We start from the raw sequence: 17916 nt of genomic DNA, 5'->3' as shown, positions 1-17916 counted from the left end.
GTAGAAGGGGGAGGAGGAAAGATGAAGAAAAGGCAAAAGGACATTAACATCTTCATCTTACAAAGTGGGGAGTACTATATGGTGGAACAAAACAAAAATGGAGTTATATTTGTATATATTAAAGTTATAGGAGGACCTGTAGTAAACTGTATAACTCATCACTAATATTCAGGGTCTCTTCCTACAGATCCTTCTCCACTCCCTCAGAATCAGTTTTGACAACATGTTTTGAGAATGGAAATGTGAGCAAAAGTGACGGATATCATTTCTGGGTGGAAACTTGAGGAGCCAGGACATGATTTGTCACTCTGTTTTTCCCTCTGTCACCATCCTTCCAGATAGTGATTATACTATTAGCCTGGGCCCCAGAAGGAGGACAATCATGGCATGCAGCAGACCCCCGCACCATGTAATCAGCAATGGGAATGTAGTGGGAGGAACAGAGCTTAGTAATTTTAAGCACTAAAATTTTTTGATTGTTTATTACTGCAGCATAACCTAAGTTATGCTATGTAACAATAAAGAAAGTAAGTACAGATGCTCATTGACTTATGATGGGGTTACATCCTGATAGGCTCATTGTAAATTGAATATATTGTTAAGTTGAAAATGCATTTAATGCATCTAACCTCTTAAATATAGCATAGCATAACCTACCTTAAACGTGCTCAGAACACTTTACATTAGCCTACACTTGGGCAAAATCACCTAACCCAAAGCCTATTTTATAACAAAGTGTTAAGTATCTCAAGCAATTTGTTGAATACTATACTGAAAGTGAAAAACGAAATAGTTGTATGGGTACCTGAAGTATGGTTTCTACTGAATGCATATCACTTTTATACCATTGTAAAGTCAAAACATTGTAAGCCAAGCCATTGTAACTCAGGAACTGTCTGTAAAGTGTTGTGAACTACATTGAGAGGATGGAGAGTAGAGAACTGCAAATGGGGGTGTAAGTGAGCTAAATCCTCATCTCTGAAAGCAGGAAGTCAGTAGATAGCATTTAAAAAGAAAGTAAGCAGCCATGTTATTTGGAGATATGGAGGAAACTACAAAGAAACAAACAAACCAAAAACTAATAAAAAATAATTAAGCGTTATCATCCAGGGAATAGGCGTAGGATAGGAAGAGGTGGGGCAGGAGGATTTTTGTTTTTATTACAAATTCTTCCAGACTTTTCTATGTTTTCAAATAACAGTGCTTGTGTTTCTCTTGATAATTTTTTAAAATTTCCACTTATTTAACTGTGTTTTATGCAAGCTCTTAAAAAAATTATAATTTCGGGCTGCAGGAACATGGCCATAGAATCCTATGGAAATCTTCTTAAAAGGGAAGTTGTGCTTTGGTTGACTCTGATCTTACATACCTAATTTGTTCCCGAAAAACACTTCACTTTAGACCACCTAACAGTCAAACTGGTAATCTGAAAACACCTTCAAAATTCAGACAAAAGCAAATGGATTTTTTTTTTGTTTCTGCCATTTAATAAATTTTCAGAGAAAAAAATACATCAATAATAAGGTAATTTAAACTTGAAATTGGCTATTTGCAGACTTGAGGTTGGTCTATAACACACTTTTCAAGGGGTTAGAGTTAAAACTTTTTCTCTATGGATTGTTTTAGATCTGACTCTGTCTTCCAAAGCCTCCTCTACCAGAATGAAAATCTTCACGAAACTCATCCCTTACCTGACCGCCAGATTTACCGCGACCATACTGTTGACCTTCTCTAAAACCTATATCCCAATCAGTGCAGATAATCCATTCATCTAGGCAGGTCCCATTTAGAAACCGCATGGCATTTTCAGCATCAGCTCTGTTATGGCATTCTACAAAGCAGAAGCCACATGCTGTTTTCTTTATTTTATCCAGGCCCATAAAGATATTCCTGATATCAGATCTACTAAAGAGCTCATGTATTTTCTCTTCGGTTGTATAAAATGAAAGGTTCCTCATATTCATTGTGGAGCTTTCCTTCAGTAATTTTTCCTGCTGAAATTTACTGCCACTGAACTGATGGTCCCGGCAGCAGCTCAGCTCCAAAACAGGGTCTTTACACAGAATTTTCAGGCCTTTGGACATGGTGCTGGTTGGGCAGCATGCAGATGGCCATTTTCGGTTTAGTTTGGAAGCGGTGACACCACCACTGAAAACCTAAGTTGAGTTGAAAAAAAGAGGGATGTCAAAAGGAGGGAAATAGAAGTATAAATCTGTGAATATTTAACATATTTGTGTTCAGATACAAGAACACTTCAGCTCCTGACCATAAGGATCATGTTAAGGCACACTAAAAATAGACAGCTCCAGTCTCCAAAACATGGTCATAAAATCCAACTTGTCAAGTCTTCCTGAAAGGGAAGTTGTGCTGTCCTTGGTTGACTTAGATCTTATATACCTAATCTATTACCAAAGAGCACTTTTAATAACAGCATGCTCTTAGAAAATATGGCATAAAACAGTTAAATGGATCAAATTTGCACAGAGAATGAGCACTGACAATTCTGATTAAGAACTAAACATCAGATAAATCACATATAATCAATGTTAAAGCACAAGTATAGTTTGGACATACTCTTTCTTAATTTGCAATTCAAGTCTATAACATGGAATCAATATATTGTATTGTTGGGTTACACAAAGGGTCCCTATATACCATCAAATATACAAGTAACGCTATAAAAATGAAAACTCTCTGGCCGGGCGCGGTGGCTCAAGCCTGTAATCCCAGCACTTTGGGAGGCCGAGACGGGCGGATCACGAGGTCAGGAGTTCGAGACCATCCTGGCTAACACGGTGAAACCCCGTCTCTACTAAAAAATACAAAAAACTAGCCGGGCGAGGTGGCGGGCGCCTGTAGTCCTGGCTACTCGGGAGGCTGAGGCAGGAGAATGGCGTAAAAACCCGGGAGGCAGAGCTTGCAGTGAGCTGAGATCTGGCCACTGCACTCCAGCCTGGGCGACAGAGCGAGACTTCGTCTCAAAAAAAAAAAAAAAAGAAAACTCTCTGGTATCATAAATTTGACCTAAATTAAGATTAGATTTTATTAGCAATAATTCCACTTGTTCAACAGGTAAAAATTCTTTTTTCTCTTTCACTAAAATTTGCTATAGCATTCAGAGGCATTAAACATGATTTAGTTGGTTTTAGCTACACTTTTCAATAATAGGCATTAGGTCTCCCTATTTCTATTCTGTTTTGCAGTGGTTCCCAAATTTTAGCATGAAAGAAATACCGCAAAACGAGATTAAAATACAGATTCTTACAGCCCACTCTTAAGATATTCTGATTCAGTAGACTTGGAGAGGGACCCAAGAATTAACATTTTAACCTACACCCCTCAGTGATCCAGATGCAAATAGTCCAAGGATCACACTTTGAGAAACTCTGCTGAGGAAGTGCATTCCTTTAACAAACATTTACTAAGCACTCTACTTGCCAGACACTGTGACAGGTGCTATAAGTACAACAGTGAAAAGACACAGTGAAAATACAATTTTCAGAAATCACTGTGTCCCCAGCACCTACATGAACAATGCCTTGTACACCATAGACACACAATAAATATTTGTTAATGAGTGGATGAAAGAATGAGCTCATAATTGAGTAATGAAGGCAGACAAGTAAACAAGAAAATACCATATGGTGTAATGAATACTATTTTAGAGATATTCATGGAGGAAGGGGAGAAGGGAGTTAACATTTACGGGGGATCTACTTTGTGACAGGCACTGTGCTCGCTTGCCACTACAACACCCAGGAGGAGAAGCAGTTACCTCAGTCTGGGGACAACAGAGAAGGCTTCTGGAGAAGGGACTGCATGCACTGATTCTCAAAGGACAAGTAAGGTATGTGTATGTGTGTGTTGTGGGGCCAGGTTGTAGTTTAGGGAATGAACCAGGCAGAGGGAACATATGCAAGGGCAGAACACAAAGAAAAAATAAAAGCCCGGAAAACTGAAATGGAAGATTAAATAAAACTAGATGTAAACAACAGTGCTGTGCAATTCAAAGCAATGAAAATGGGAGTCCCTATTTGATGTCATTTGAAGAAAAGTAGGAAGCCCACTGGCCAAAAATCATCTTCCTGACAGCCTGTCAAGGATGTCTGAAAGTATACCACTGGAAACTCATTACTTTAAGTCATTGACAAATTGCCCCGTTAAAAAACAAATATCCCTCCTAGACTTCATTTCCTTTTTTTTTTTTTTTTTGATCTGGTTACTAGATAAGCTATCAGAGAATGTGATAGCTATAGTGGATTTCATTTCATCCAGGCATTGGACAAAGTTTCCCATAATTCCCTTGTAGATGATATGGCAAAATATAAGCTGGATGCTTCAGGCATTTGTTGAGATGAGCCTATAACTAGTTGAACAACTATAGCCAAAGAAGCGAACAAATGGTTTGGTGTCAGACTGGAAGGAAAGTTCTAGTAGAGAGCCAAAAGACCCTATTATTGGCCATGTCTTGTTTGGCTCATTTATAACCTGGCTCACTACAAACAAGAGCTTTTAAAATGGTCAGAGCAGTCCGAAGATAATGGGCTGCCTTGAGCTAGGCACCCAGTAGTCAAGCAGTGGAGATGTCCCTTTGAATCAATGTAGTGTTATGAATCAAGCATGAATTTTGAAGTCAAAAGACCTTGGTTCAAATCTCAACTTCACCATTTACTGGCAATATCACCCAATCACTCAGCTACTTGGAAGGCTGAGGTGGGAGGATCTAGAGCCCAGGAGATCGAGGCTGAAATGAGCCATAATTGTGCCAGTGTACTCCAACCTGGGTGACAGAGTGAGACTCTGTCTCAGAAAATTTTTAAAAAAGTATAAATGTAAAATATTATTTTTAACCTCAACACATGGCAAAAGGACAGATTGATGGATATTGGGAAAGATAACTGACTTGGGAGCTTTGTTTTATAATTTGAGGCATCCCCTACTTTATTCCTCTCTCCACTTGTTTCTCCATTCATTCAATAAACATTTATAGAGCACTATGTTAAATTCTGGGGAAACAATAAAAACTAAGATGCAGCCCCTTCCCTCAGGTAGCTCACAATCTGAGGAGATGGACAACTTCCATATAAATTGCAATGCAATGTAATTATTCTAATCACAGGAGCACACAGTAGGCCTGGAGGTAGCACAAAGAAGGTAGTACAAAACTACAGAAGAGAATGAGGAGGGGAAAACAACTTTCTAAAGGACCTGATTCCTGAGCTTTTTTAACAAAAAATGTACATAGTATTTACTTTTTTGAATAGTGAATTCAGATTTGTGTTACAAAATACAGAATGTACAAATAGGTGGAAAAAGTAAGTCTTATTCCCACTCCTGTGCCCCAGCCACCCAATCATTGTCACTAGTTTCTTGTGTATCTACCCAGACATACTGAGTCCAATTTTGAAAGCTGAATGAAGATTTGACTGGAAGACCAAGGGGTCATTCTAGGCAGAGAGAACAGTGTGTATGAAGGCATGAAGGCATAGTGGGGGGTATTCAGTCTGACATTATTTGGGCAAAGAAAATAAGGAAAAGATGATAGGAGATAAGATTGGAAGGGTAGACAAGGCCAGATTGTGAGGGGCCTTGTAAGCTTTGTGGAGCAGCATGGACTGTACCAGTAAGCAGTGAGAACCATGATAGGGCTGCAAGCAGAGGAGTGATGTGATCTGATTTGCATTAGAGAAAATGCATTCTATCACAATGTGAAGGATAGGCTAAGGGGGAGCAGGCCAAGAGGCAGGAAGACCAGTTAAGGAGCTATTTGAATAGCTAAAAAATGAAAAGATGATGGAAAGCCTAGTCTAATAATATGTTGTAGTAACATAAAGGAAAGACATATCAGATAGATACTTAGAAGATAGACTGAACAGGTCTTGGTGACTGGTTGAATGAGAAATTTAGGATGACTACCAAGTTTCAGCACTGTGTAGATAGGGGTCAACTGTGTAGATAGAGGTCTGAGTCACCATGGTGTCAGTGGGCAGATAGAGGAGGAAGGGCAGATTAGAGTAAAAAAGAGGCATTTGGAACATACTGAGTTTGGTCTTGAGGTACCTGTAGGATGTGCCATATTATACCTGTCAAGTATCAACTAGTATACAGGTTTGGAGCTCTCAACAGAGGTCTGGGACTACAGACACATATTTGGGGCTCAAAGTATGGTAGATAAAACAATGGGTATTGATGAGATGATCTAGGGGAAAGGTGAGGAATGAAAAAACCTGGGAAAGACTGGCATTTAAGGGGTGGCAGACGAAGAGTCCACAAAAGAGCATAAGGAGTAATCAGAGAGGAATGAGGACAGCCAGAAGATGTGCAACATCACCAAAGCCAAGGAGTAGACACTTTCAAGAGATTCATGAGGACAGAAGTAGGGTGAGAGCAATCAATTATGTTAAATACATCAGAGAGAGGTCCAGCAAAATAAAGACTTAACATTGTTCATTAGATTTGGCAATTAGGATGCCATTGGTTTACTTAACAAGAGAAATAACAGTGGTGTTCTGGGAACAGAAAAGCCATAGTGGGGGCTGAGTTTTTAACAGGAGGTGAGGAAATGGAGAGTGTCTATACTTTAGAAAAGATTCCATAACAATAAAAGAAGAGAAATAGGGCAAATGCCAGTTGGGGATAGAGGTGAAGGAAAATTTGTTTGTTTCCTTTTTTAGGAGTGAAAGTTGATCATGTCTGAAGGTTGATGGGAAGCAGTTAGTAAGCAGAGAAGGAGTTGTTGAAGATACAGATGAGAGGAGGGATAACTGATGAAGTAAGTCCTCAAGGAGGTGAGAAAGAATGGGCTCCAAAGCACACGTAGAGAAATTAGCTGTGAACTGGAGAAGCTATGTCTATTTCTGCAAGATCAAAAAAAAAAAAGAGAGAGAGAGAGAGGTTAGGACATGTAAGGACACAACTATGTGGCAGGGTGGGGTGAGGGCAGGAAAATGGGTGTTAGCATCCAATGACCTAGATTTTCATAATGGAATGAGAGGTGAGATCATCTGCTGAGAATAAAGTGGATCATTGAAAATGGTTGGTGAAGCAGAGTGGAGGTAAAATGATTGAAAGGATGAAGCTTATGGGTCACTTAAAGGAAGACTATCAGTGAGGAGGTGAAGTCCTCAATAAGTGAGAGTTCTAAAGTATAGCAGATGACAGTAGGAAGGATTGGAAGAGGGTGGCTGTACCATCTCCAGGCCCCATGCAGTAAGAAAGAACAGAGAACCTCTACCACTGAAAACGGAGGTTTCTAGTAGATGTTAGGTACCTGACCCAAAGTAGGTACTCAATAGATGTGAAGAAGTGAGTTACTCCTTCTTAAGCTAGCATGATCATAAAATTGCATCAGACCATCACAAGAAGAGGCAGTCCCAAGGTACTCCATGCTGGTCAAACTACACAGTGAGCAGTATGTTCCATTTCGAGGTACCGTATTTTAAAGTGAACATTTATAAATCATAGTGCATCTAATGTTTATTGAATGAATGAAGGGTCAAGAAGTAACTGAGGACTGATTAGAAATTGGGGATGTTTAGTCTAGCAAAGAGATGGTTAAAGGAGGATATGACAAATGTCAGGAAACATTGAAAGCGCTATTTCTGCTTCATATGATAAAAGTAAGATTAATGGATAGAAGTTAAAAAACAGATTACAATTCTTTTTTCGCAGAGTTTTAAATTCATCCAGTGATAGAATGTGAACTTACCTAATCTATTCATGTGGAGGCTGCATGAACACCTACCTGCTGAAGGTGTTAGAAGGGTCACCCCCAAGGTTAACCTCCCCAAAGGTTAAAGAGAAGATAGAAAAGCAATCCAGTTGCCAGGGACCACAGATCATCAAGTTGATCTGTAAACACTGTGAGAGAATATTTCCTACCTAAAAAGTAGAGCTTGGTTGGAGTGGAAAGCTTTCCTTGACTCTTGCTACTGGGGAAAATTAGTCAGAGAGTCTAAAAATAAAAACATGAAGAATGGCTCAAAATGATCAGTCAAAATCCTAAGAGACGGAGGAGAGGAGGTGGCAAAATAAAGTAAATAATCTTCCAGGAAACAAATTTCACTGGGCTTTTGGAGTTGGCAGGACTCTGCAAAGAATCTTTTCAATGATTGCCTTAAACTAATGCTGGGATTGTTTCAACTATGTGAAAGAAACAAGGATCTGGACTCTTTAAAAAGCCAGGCTGCTTCCTGCTCCAGATGAAGGCAATAGCTCTGAGAAAGGAAATTAGAAAGCGCTGGGACAGTAGTGTTACTACATGCCTTACCTTTATAAGACTGTTCCTAATGGGAGAGAGAGCCGAGAGCCATTGTTAAGAAGTGGAACCCTGTGGCCAAATACCTACTTTGTGCCAAGAGAAACTCATGTTTGATTGAGACTGCTTAGTGCTCAGAGTGACAGAAGATGTTCATATGTATTTAACACCTGTATTTAAATGAGTAGTTAAACATAAACATGTCATGGGGGTGAGAGATGAGAAATTACTTAATGGGTACAATCTATACTGTTTGAGTGACGGTTACATTAAAAGCCCAGACTTCACCACTCTGCAATATATCCATGTACCAAAACTGCACTTGAACCCCTTAAATTTGTACAAATAAATAAATAAATAAACATAAGCTGAAACAGACTGGCAGAACTAAAGTGGAGACAATGCCCTGAGACAGCCTACAGGAGAAAAGAGGATAATAAGTGACTGTTTAGTGTAGAAGCTGATCTGGATTAAATTAGGAAGCAGGTGTTAATGGGTGCTTGAATGTTTTTGTTCATCATTTGCACTATATGGCCTTACTGTTTAAAGTGTTGTCCATGGACCAGCAGGAGCAGCACACCTGGGAGCTTTTTAGAAATGCAGGATCTCAGTCCCCTCCCTAGACCTGCTAAATAATGATCTGCATTTTAATGAGTTTTGGGTGCTTTGAGTGCACCGTACAGTTTGAGAAACATTGACATATGTGGCTTCTTAGTTGAACTTTTGCCTAACAAAATTCTCTGTTCCTTCCTCCTTCCTTCTCTCCCTCGTACCACCTCTCCTAGTTTCCCAATCTTTGTTTCCTTGTGATCTGGCAAATAACTCTAATCATGGCTGATAGCCCCAAAAGTGGTGTTCCCGATATACCCAGATAAAGAAAAGAAAAGAAACGAGTCATCAGATATATATTGTAAAGCACAGGTTTGGGCAGTAGGAAACCATTGACTTGGCCTCTAATTGTGCTGTCTGTATAACTTTTGTCAACTTAATTGACCTTTCTGAGCCTCAGTCTGTAAAATAAGGGTCTTTATAGTATTTACCTCATAGTGTTGTTGTGAGAATGAAATGAAATGAGGGGAAGGTATGTAAACTGCCTAGCACAGCACCTGACACACAGTAAGTGCTCAGTATATGGTAGTCATTATTATTGAAAGCCATAAGTTTTGAAGTAAACTTAGAACTATGTTATGATTCCACAGACTTTCAAAGTCCCCATGAGTCTTTCTGGAGAGCCTCCGGAAAGCCCTGTGTACCTCATCCAATTCAGCTTTCTTGACTCCGGTGCCAGTAGCCAAGCAAAAGTATTTCTTATTCCCTTGGATTGTCTTCTTGTTTTTGCTGAATTACCAAGATTTCTTACTTTTTCATTGCAAATGGCCCACATTTTTAGTACATTAAAGCTAAAGAAGTCTTTTGTGGGCTGGCCTGGAAATGTAGTTCAATTTATAACAATTTTTTTCTCCTATGGAAAAATGCACGTCACCTTCCAAACAATTGACTTGAGAGTGAACTTTGAGAGCTCAGCCTGTCTGTAAGTTGGAGGCTCCCTGTATGTCAATATATGGAGTGGTCACAAAGGCTAGGTAAACCAAGTCCAGAATTCCAGAGGTGGCTGAAAGACAAATGAGAATGCTACCAGGAGTGGAAAGTAGGGCAAAAGGATCAATCTGTGTACACAGTATCAAGATTTAGAAAGCTAATACAGGAAGGGAGATATACCTCTGGAAGGATATTAAAAAATAGCCACAATGACAACACAAACCATTTTTTTTTTTACTGTATTAGGTCAGGAGCCCCTAATCGGTACCTTGGGATCTGCAAACAATATCAAGGCCTTGCAAGCTAACTCTCCAACATGATCACCCTTCTCCTGCCCTGCTCTCTGCAGTTTGCCTGGATTCTCAGCTCAGAGAGGAAGACAGTAAGCAGTATCTCCCCAATCCTCTTCACTCCCACACCCTGACAGCCAGCCCCCAGATTCAGTCAACTTCCTTCTACCCTTAATTTCCCTCTTCCCAGGGAGATCAAGGCATCAGGAATATACAACACAGTTTTTCCTTACAAAAAGGATGAGGACTCCTGTATTGGGTAAAATGAGATGACTGGTGAAAACAGGCCCCCAGGATGGAGAGGGCTGGAAAGACAGTAACATAGGACCATGAAAAAGCAAAGGACTTTTGTGCCTTCTCCCTGAAGTCGTTAGCAAGAAAACCAATTGTATCTGGGGGAACTCCAGGTTAACATGGCAGCAAGATAACACAGTCTGATACTCACCATCTAGGAATGCCCATTAAAATATCCATGAAGCTCTGCAACAAAAAACTAAAACTTGCACTAGCTACAGAAACTAGGGGAAAAGGGACTGTTGATTGCTAATGGAGAAGGAATTTCTGCTAGCTGTTGTGGGGAGATGGGGTTGGACTGAGGAACATATTTATAACCTACATACACTCTACCCTCCTATCTAGAACAGCAAAAATGCAAAACAAAGTTGGGGAAAGCTTTTGATTCACTTCTACCAACTGTCCTTAGATTGGAAATACAAAGGCTGATCAGAAAACCAATGTCATCCCTTTACTATACAGAAAATATTTTCAGAGGCAGCAGCAGCTCTGTTCCACTTCTTCTACCATCAGTTCCTCTATTTTATTTTATTTCTTTTCTTTATTTCCTCTTTTTTATTTTGTTTTTGTTTGTTTGTTTGTTTTTGAGACAAGGTCTCGCTCTGTGGCCCAGGCTGGAGTGCAGTGGCACAGTCACAGCTCACTGCAGCCTCAACCTCCCGGGCTCAAACAATCTTCCCACCTCAGCCTCCTGAGTAGCTGAAACCACAGGTGCATGCCACCACACCTGGCTAATTTTTTTTTTTTTTTTTTTTTTTTTTTGTAGAGAGGGGGTTTTGCCATGTTGCCCAGGCTGCTCTTGAACTCCTGAGCTTAAGTGATCCACCGGCCTCAGCTTCCCGAAGTGTTGGAATTACAGGCGTGAGCCACCACATCCACCCAGCTCCTCTATTTTCTATATGCCTTGTGGAGACTACAACTTGAGAACACCACGTGGCTGGTGATGGTGGTAGCGGTGGTTGGGGCCAGAGATTGTCATCGGGAAAAGTTCTGAACATAAGCATGCTTGCAGACATTATATCTGAAAAAATGTTATGTGTAACATGAAATTTCATATTACATATATAAACATGTAATATGTAATTTTTGTGTAATATGAAATAATGTAACATGTATAAATTGCAGAATTGAATGACCCAAAAGATCAGAGATGGAAGATTCCATCTATCTTAGTCCAGTCAAACCTAAAAATAACGATAGCAGCAACAATAACACTATCAACTGCCACCATTTGCTGGGCAATTATTATACGCCAGACACTATATTAAGTACTTTCCATGCCATGCATTATCTTATGTATTCCTCATAGTAAACGTAACTTACCATTCATGTTTGTTTGAAAAGGTCAGGTAACAATAATGACGTCTACCACATATTGAGCTGTGACTATGTGGTAGGTACTAAGTGTTATACATCCACCATCTCATTAGATGAATGCCTACTAGGCACTAAAAATGGGCTTGGATAAGCACTTTGTCCTTCTCAATTCATCCTTCAAGCCATCATCTCCTCTAGGAAGCCTTCCTTTACCCTTCCAATCTGTGTTTGGTATGCCCACTCTTTGTTCCTTCCATCACCATTCTGTGCTTCATTCCATGACAATCCTTTTCATATATACTGTGATTGTCTCTTTACTTGCCTGTGCTCCCACACTGGACAAACACACACACACACACACACACACACACACACACACACACACACGCACCAGACTGTGAGCTCCAGAAGAAAACACTGTAGATATTAGGATGTAATAATATATGGCCTCCGTGAAACAGTTCTACAAAGACAGGTTGATGTATATATTAATTAGCTTGATTGTGGTAATCATTTCACAATGTATATCAAAACATCATGGAGTACACCTTAAATATATACAATTCTTGGCCAGGTGCAGTGGTTCACGTCTGTAATCCCAGCACTTTGGGAGGCCGAGGCAGATGAATCACTTGAAGTCAGGAGTTCAAGACCAGCCTGGCCAACATGGTGAAACCCTGTCTCTACTAAAAATACAAAAACTAGCTGGGCATGGTGGCACATGTCTGTAATTCCAGCTACTCGGGAGGCTGAGGCAGGAGAATCACCTGAACCCGGGAGGCAGAAGTTGCAGTGAGCCGAGATCGCGCCACTGCATTCCAGCCTTGGCGACAGAGTGAGACTCCCTCTAAATTAAAAAAAAAAAAAAAAAAAAAGGCACGTGCCACCATGCCAGACTAATTTTTATATTTGTAGTGGAGACAGGGTTTCACCCTGTTGGCCAGGCTTGTCTTGATCTCACCGCCTCGGCCTCCCAAAGTGCTAGAATTACAGGCGTGAGCCACTGTATCTGGCCCCCAAGGACAGCTTTTCAGTTTCCCTCAGTTCCCCATCTTCATATTTTATTTCCCCTTGGTTAATCAGATATTTATTAGGTATCTACCATGCCCAAGCACTGTGCTAAGAAAGCTCGTGGAAACAACCTAAGTGTCCATTGATGGATAAAAATGAGTTTTTATCCATTCAATTTCCAATCTAATTTCTAACTTTTTTCTAAAAAATTCAATTTCTAAATATAGAAATTGTGGTGTGTATATATATATATACACACACACACACGTATGTGTGTGCATATGTGTATATGAGTATATATGTATATGTGTATATGTGTATATTATGTTTATATATGTGTGTATATTATGTGTATATATGTGTATGCATGTATATATATAATAAAATATTATTTAGCCTTAGAAGGAAATCCTGCCATTTGTAATAACATAAATGATCCTGGAGAATATTTTGCTAAGTGAAATAAGCCAAACACAGAAAGAAAAATGCTATATGATCTCACTTATATGTGGAATCTAAAAAAACTGAATTCATCAAAGCAGAGAGTAGATGGTGGTTACCAGGGGTAGGGTGGGGAACACATGGGGAGATGTTGGTCAAAGGGTTCAAAGCTTCAGTTATATAGGATGGATAAGTTCTAGAGATATAATGTACAACATGGGGACTATAGTTAACAATACCTTATTGTTTACTTGAAATTTGCTAACAGCGTAGATCTCACTGCACACACACGCACACACACACAAAGTTAACTATGTGAAGAGATGGATATGTTAGCTTGACTGTAGTCTATGTGTGTATATATGTGTGGGGATATACCTATATCTATATCTATATCTATATCCAGTCATGATGTACACCTTAAATAATATACAATTTCGATTAAAATGTAAAATAAAAACAAAAAATCTGTGGTTGAGAACATTAAAGCTCCCAAACCTGGCTACCTTTAAGAATCATCTGGGGACCTTTTAAAAATACAGATCCCTGCTGGGCGCAGTGGCTCACACCTGTAATCACAGCACTTTGGGAAGCCGAGGTGGGCAGATCACCTCAGGTCAGGAGTTTGAGACCAGCCTGGCTAACATGGTAAAACCCCGTCTCTACTAAAAATACCAAAATTAGACAGAGCGAGACTCTGCTTCAAAGAAAAAAAAAACCATATATGTATATATGTATGTATATATATGTATGTATATATGTGTGTATATATGTATGTATATACGTGTGTGTGTGTGTGTGTGTATATGTAGAGAGAGAGAGAGAGAGAGAGAGAGAGAACGATAGATGGATCCCAGGCTGGGCATGGTGGCTCACGCCTGTAATCCCAGCACCTTAGAGGCGGAGGCAGGCGGATTGCTTGAGCTCGGGAGTTCAAAACCTGCCTGAGCAACATGGCAAAGCCCCATCTCTACAAAAATAAAAAATAAAAAATAAATTAGCCAGGCGTGGTGGTACTCACCTGTAGTCCCAGCTACTCTGAAGGCTGGGAGGGAGGACCTCTTGAGGCAGGGAGGCCGAGGCTGCGGTGAGCCGAGATCATGCCACTGCACCCCAGACTGGGCTGCAGAGCCAAACCCTGTCAAAAAAAAAAAAAAAAAAAAAAAAAAGCTGGCCTTTGTGGCTCATGCCTGTAATCCCAGCACTATGGGAAGCCCAAGGCAGGCAGATTACTTGAGCCAGGAGTTTGAGACCAGCCTGGGCAAAATGGCGAGACCCTGTCTCTACAAAAATTAGCTGGGCGTGGTAGCACACGCTTGTAGTCCCAGCTACTCAGAAGGCTGAGGTGGGAGGACCCCCTGGAGCCCAGGAGGTCGAGACTGCAGTGAGCTGAGATTGCACCACTGCACTCCAGCTCTGGGCGACAGAGCAAGATACTGTTTCAGTAATTATAATAATAATAAGGCGGGGCTTGGTGGCTCCTGTAATCCCAGAACTTCGGGAGGCCAAGGCGGGTGGATCTGAAGCTCAGGAGTTCAAGACCAGCCTGGGCAACATGGAGCAACCCCGTCTCTGCTAAAAATACATAAATGAGTCCTACGTGGTGGTGTGTGCCTGTAATCCCAGCTACTCGGGACGCTGAAGCACAAGAATCGCTCGAACCCGGGAGGCAGAGGTTGCAGTGAGCCGAGATTGTGCCACTGCACTCCAACCTTGGTGACCAAGCGAGATTCTGTCTTTTTAAAAAAAAAAAAAAAAAAAAAAAAAGTGAACTTACCAGGTGATTCTAATTCTAATGTAGCCATCCTGGTGCAGATCCAAGGCCTGAAGTTTGGGTGGGGCTTAAGTGACACTGACTCAGGGTCAAGTCCCATCTCTGCCCCTTGCCAGCTGTGTAACCTTAGAAAACAATTCCATGTCTCTGAGAGCCATGAAAACAACGTTGCCTCACAGGCCTGTGATGATGAGTCAGTAGAAAACGGCTGTAAAGCTTTTAGCACAGGGCTTGGCATATAGTAAAGGCTCATTCATCTAATATTGTTATTAATATTATAAGGAGGTTGGTCTAGAACTCTTCTCCCAGGCTGGAGTGCAGTGGAGCAATAACGGCTCACTGCAGCCTCGACCTACCCGGGCTCAGGTGATCCTCCCTGCGTAGCTGGGACTACAGATGCATGCCAGCATGCCCAGGGAATTTTCATACTTTTTGTAGAGATAGTGTTTTGCCGTGTGGCCCAGGCTGGTCTTGAAATCCTGGCCTCAAGGGATCTGCCCACCCCGGCCTCTCAAAGTGCTGGGATTACAGGCATGGGCCACTGCACCCGGCCTTAGAACACGGACGCTTAAAAATTCAGGGGAGGCTGGGTGTGGTGGCTCACACCTGTAATCCCAGCACTTTGGGAGGCCGAGACAGGTGGATCACGAGGTCAGGAGATCGAGACCATCCTGGCTAACACGGTGAAACCCCGTCTCTACTAAAAATACAAAAAAATTAGCCAGTCGTGGTGGCGGGCACCTGTAGTCCCAACTACTTGGGAGGCTGAGGCAGGAGAATGGCATGAACCTGGGAGGCGGAGCTTGCAGTAAGCTGAGATCATGCCACTGCACTCCAGCCTGGGCGACACAGCGAGACTTGGTCTCAAAAAAAAAAAAAAAAAAAAATTCAGGGGATAGGCTGGGCACCGTGGCTCACACCTGTAATCCCAGCACTTTAGGAGGCCGAGGCTGTTGGATCATCTAGGTCAGGGGTTCAAAACCAGCCTGGCCAATGTGGCAAAACCCCGTCTCTACTAAAAATACAAAATTAGCCTGGTGTGGTGGTGGCGTATGCCTGTAATCCAAGCTACTTGGGAGGCTGAGGCAGGAGAATTGCTTGAACCTGGGAGGCGGAGGTTGCAGTGAGTCAAAATCGCACCATTGCCTGGCCTGGGCAACAAAAGCAAGACTCCTTCTAAAATAAATAAATAAATAAATATTCAGGGGATAAATTAACTCAGATGGGAAAATATTACATCTTTGTTTTCACCAATCTCTAACTGAAATTTAGATTTCCTTCAACTACAAATGCAGAGAACAGATCACGATAGTGTTAGCAGTACCTGTGACTTTGTCCCCAATAGAAATCACAATTTTATGTCACATTACTGTTACTACAGGTATCTTTAAATATGTTTACAATTATCATTACTTTCAAGTTGCCATGGTTATGAGAGTTGCTTCTATATCTTGTTATTTATTACATTAATAACAAGCACTTCTATAACCATACCAGCTTCCATGTCTTACATTTTATTCTCCAGTAACACTGAACTGTTTTGTAATCCACACCCAGATATCAGCATACACACTGTTCTCAGCCCCAAGCCTCTGTTCACTAGTCTCTCTACCTAGATTGTCCTTCTCTTCTGCCAGAGCTAACCCTTCCTCCACACCCTCACAAGACATGCCACCCCCCATTCTCCTCACACACACCAGGCCTCCATCACCACTTAGTATTTGTACTGTTTTTGTCTGTCTACATCTCTTTCTCCAGCCTGACCATGAAGTTTTTGGGAGCTTGGGCTGTTTTGTTTACCTGTGAATCCCCACTTACACCATAACCAGCACAGGATAAGCGCACAGTGACTGTTGAATGAGTTCACCTGAGAAAGAGATGCCCCTTATACCCTCTTTCTGCTCCACCCAGAAAGCTACCAGCTCTATCTGGAAGTGGCCCCCCACCCCCTGCTTTCTGAGTTTATGCAAGAACGTTTTGCTGCTTGGAGTCTCTCCATCCAGCACAATATATGTCAGCAAAGCAAGGCTTCACAGAAGGGAGCCAAGGTGGCCCTGCCCAGTCAGCCTTCCCCCGAGGAGGTATGCAATATGTCAGTACAAGCTGGACTTGTATGCAAATACATACCAGCTCCTGAACGCTATCTCTGAACTATCTAGTTTTTTTATATCTCAATTATATTTACTCTTGATCAGCCTGGATATAGTATGGAAAGCTATACTGAATTATTAACAATACTGCTTGAGAGCAAGGACCACAACAAGGGAAATGTCAAGGGGACAGACTCTTGAGTTTAATGGTGCCAAATGCCAAGAAGGAAATACTTCTACCAGGGCCTCATCCCAAGGTTAGGCACAAAGATAAGAGGACTCAGGCAAATATAGAAATAAAAGTCCCAGCAGTTCACGAAACACAACTTAAATAAACATTTATGGATCTAATATATTTTGTTATAACGTTTAACATGAAATATTTATAAACAAGGGGAAAAACATAAACACTGTAATTAAAAAACAATTTAGTAGGCTATAAGTATACACAATGCAGATGAAATTTCATATTCTACTACCTCCTCTGGCTTTTACCCAAGAACATAAAAAAAAAAAAGCGAAGAAGAAGAAAAAGGGAAATTAATACATCTAAAGGGTTTGCTTTTGAGAGGAGAAATAGAGACTCCTCAGCAGTCTGTTAGAACAAAAGGACCATACTCTCAGTTTTGCAGGTATGGTCAGTGACCCCCAGCACCTCTTTCACCTCTGACCTTGGGATCCTGTCAAGAGCTAGAGGTACAGCTTTTTTCTGACTTTCTGGCTGCTACAGCATAGAGACCACAACCCCACCTCCATTTTCCCCAAATTGCAGGGCACATATAGGACCCACGGGGCCTTGGGAATAAGAATTATAGTAGTTGGTCGCTCTTTGCTCTTAATCACAGGACTGATGTTTGTGGTACCTGGAGGAAGTTTCAAATCTATGGAAGTCCAATCTCCATA

General features: G+C 41.1%; 1 protein-coding gene across 1 annotated transcript; it reads right to left on the bottom strand.

The window, feature by feature from the left end:
- Positions 1-453: 453 nt before the first annotated feature.
- Positions 454-17810, bottom strand: NCBP2L (nuclear cap binding protein subunit 2 like). The gene is made up of 2 exons (XM_028842268.2): positions 17685-17810; positions 454-2156 (listed from the first exon to the last, which is right to left on the bottom strand). Exon 2 carries the CDS (start codon positions 2082-2084, stop codon positions 1623-1625), a length of 462 nt encoding a protein of 153 aa, XP_028698101.1. The 5' UTR covers positions 2085-2156; positions 17685-17810; the 3' UTR covers positions 454-1622.
- Between the last annotated feature and the right edge of the window lie 106 nt (positions 17811-17916).

Source organism: Macaca mulatta, chromosome X, assembly GCF_049350105.2.
Source record: "Macaca mulatta isolate MMU2019108-1 chromosome X, T2T-MMU8v2.0, whole genome shotgun sequence".
NCBI lineage: Eukaryota > Metazoa > Chordata > Mammalia > Primates > Cercopithecidae > Macaca > Macaca mulatta.
Note: the sequence above shows the minus strand (reverse complement) of the source record. Positions and strands in the feature narration are given on the sequence as shown.

Excerpts from the sequence above, each read along its gene's own strand:
- NCBP2L (XM_028842268.2), bottom strand. The coding sequence starts at position 2,084 with ATGTCCAAAGGCCTGAAAATTCTGTGTAAAGACCCTGTTTTGGAGCTG.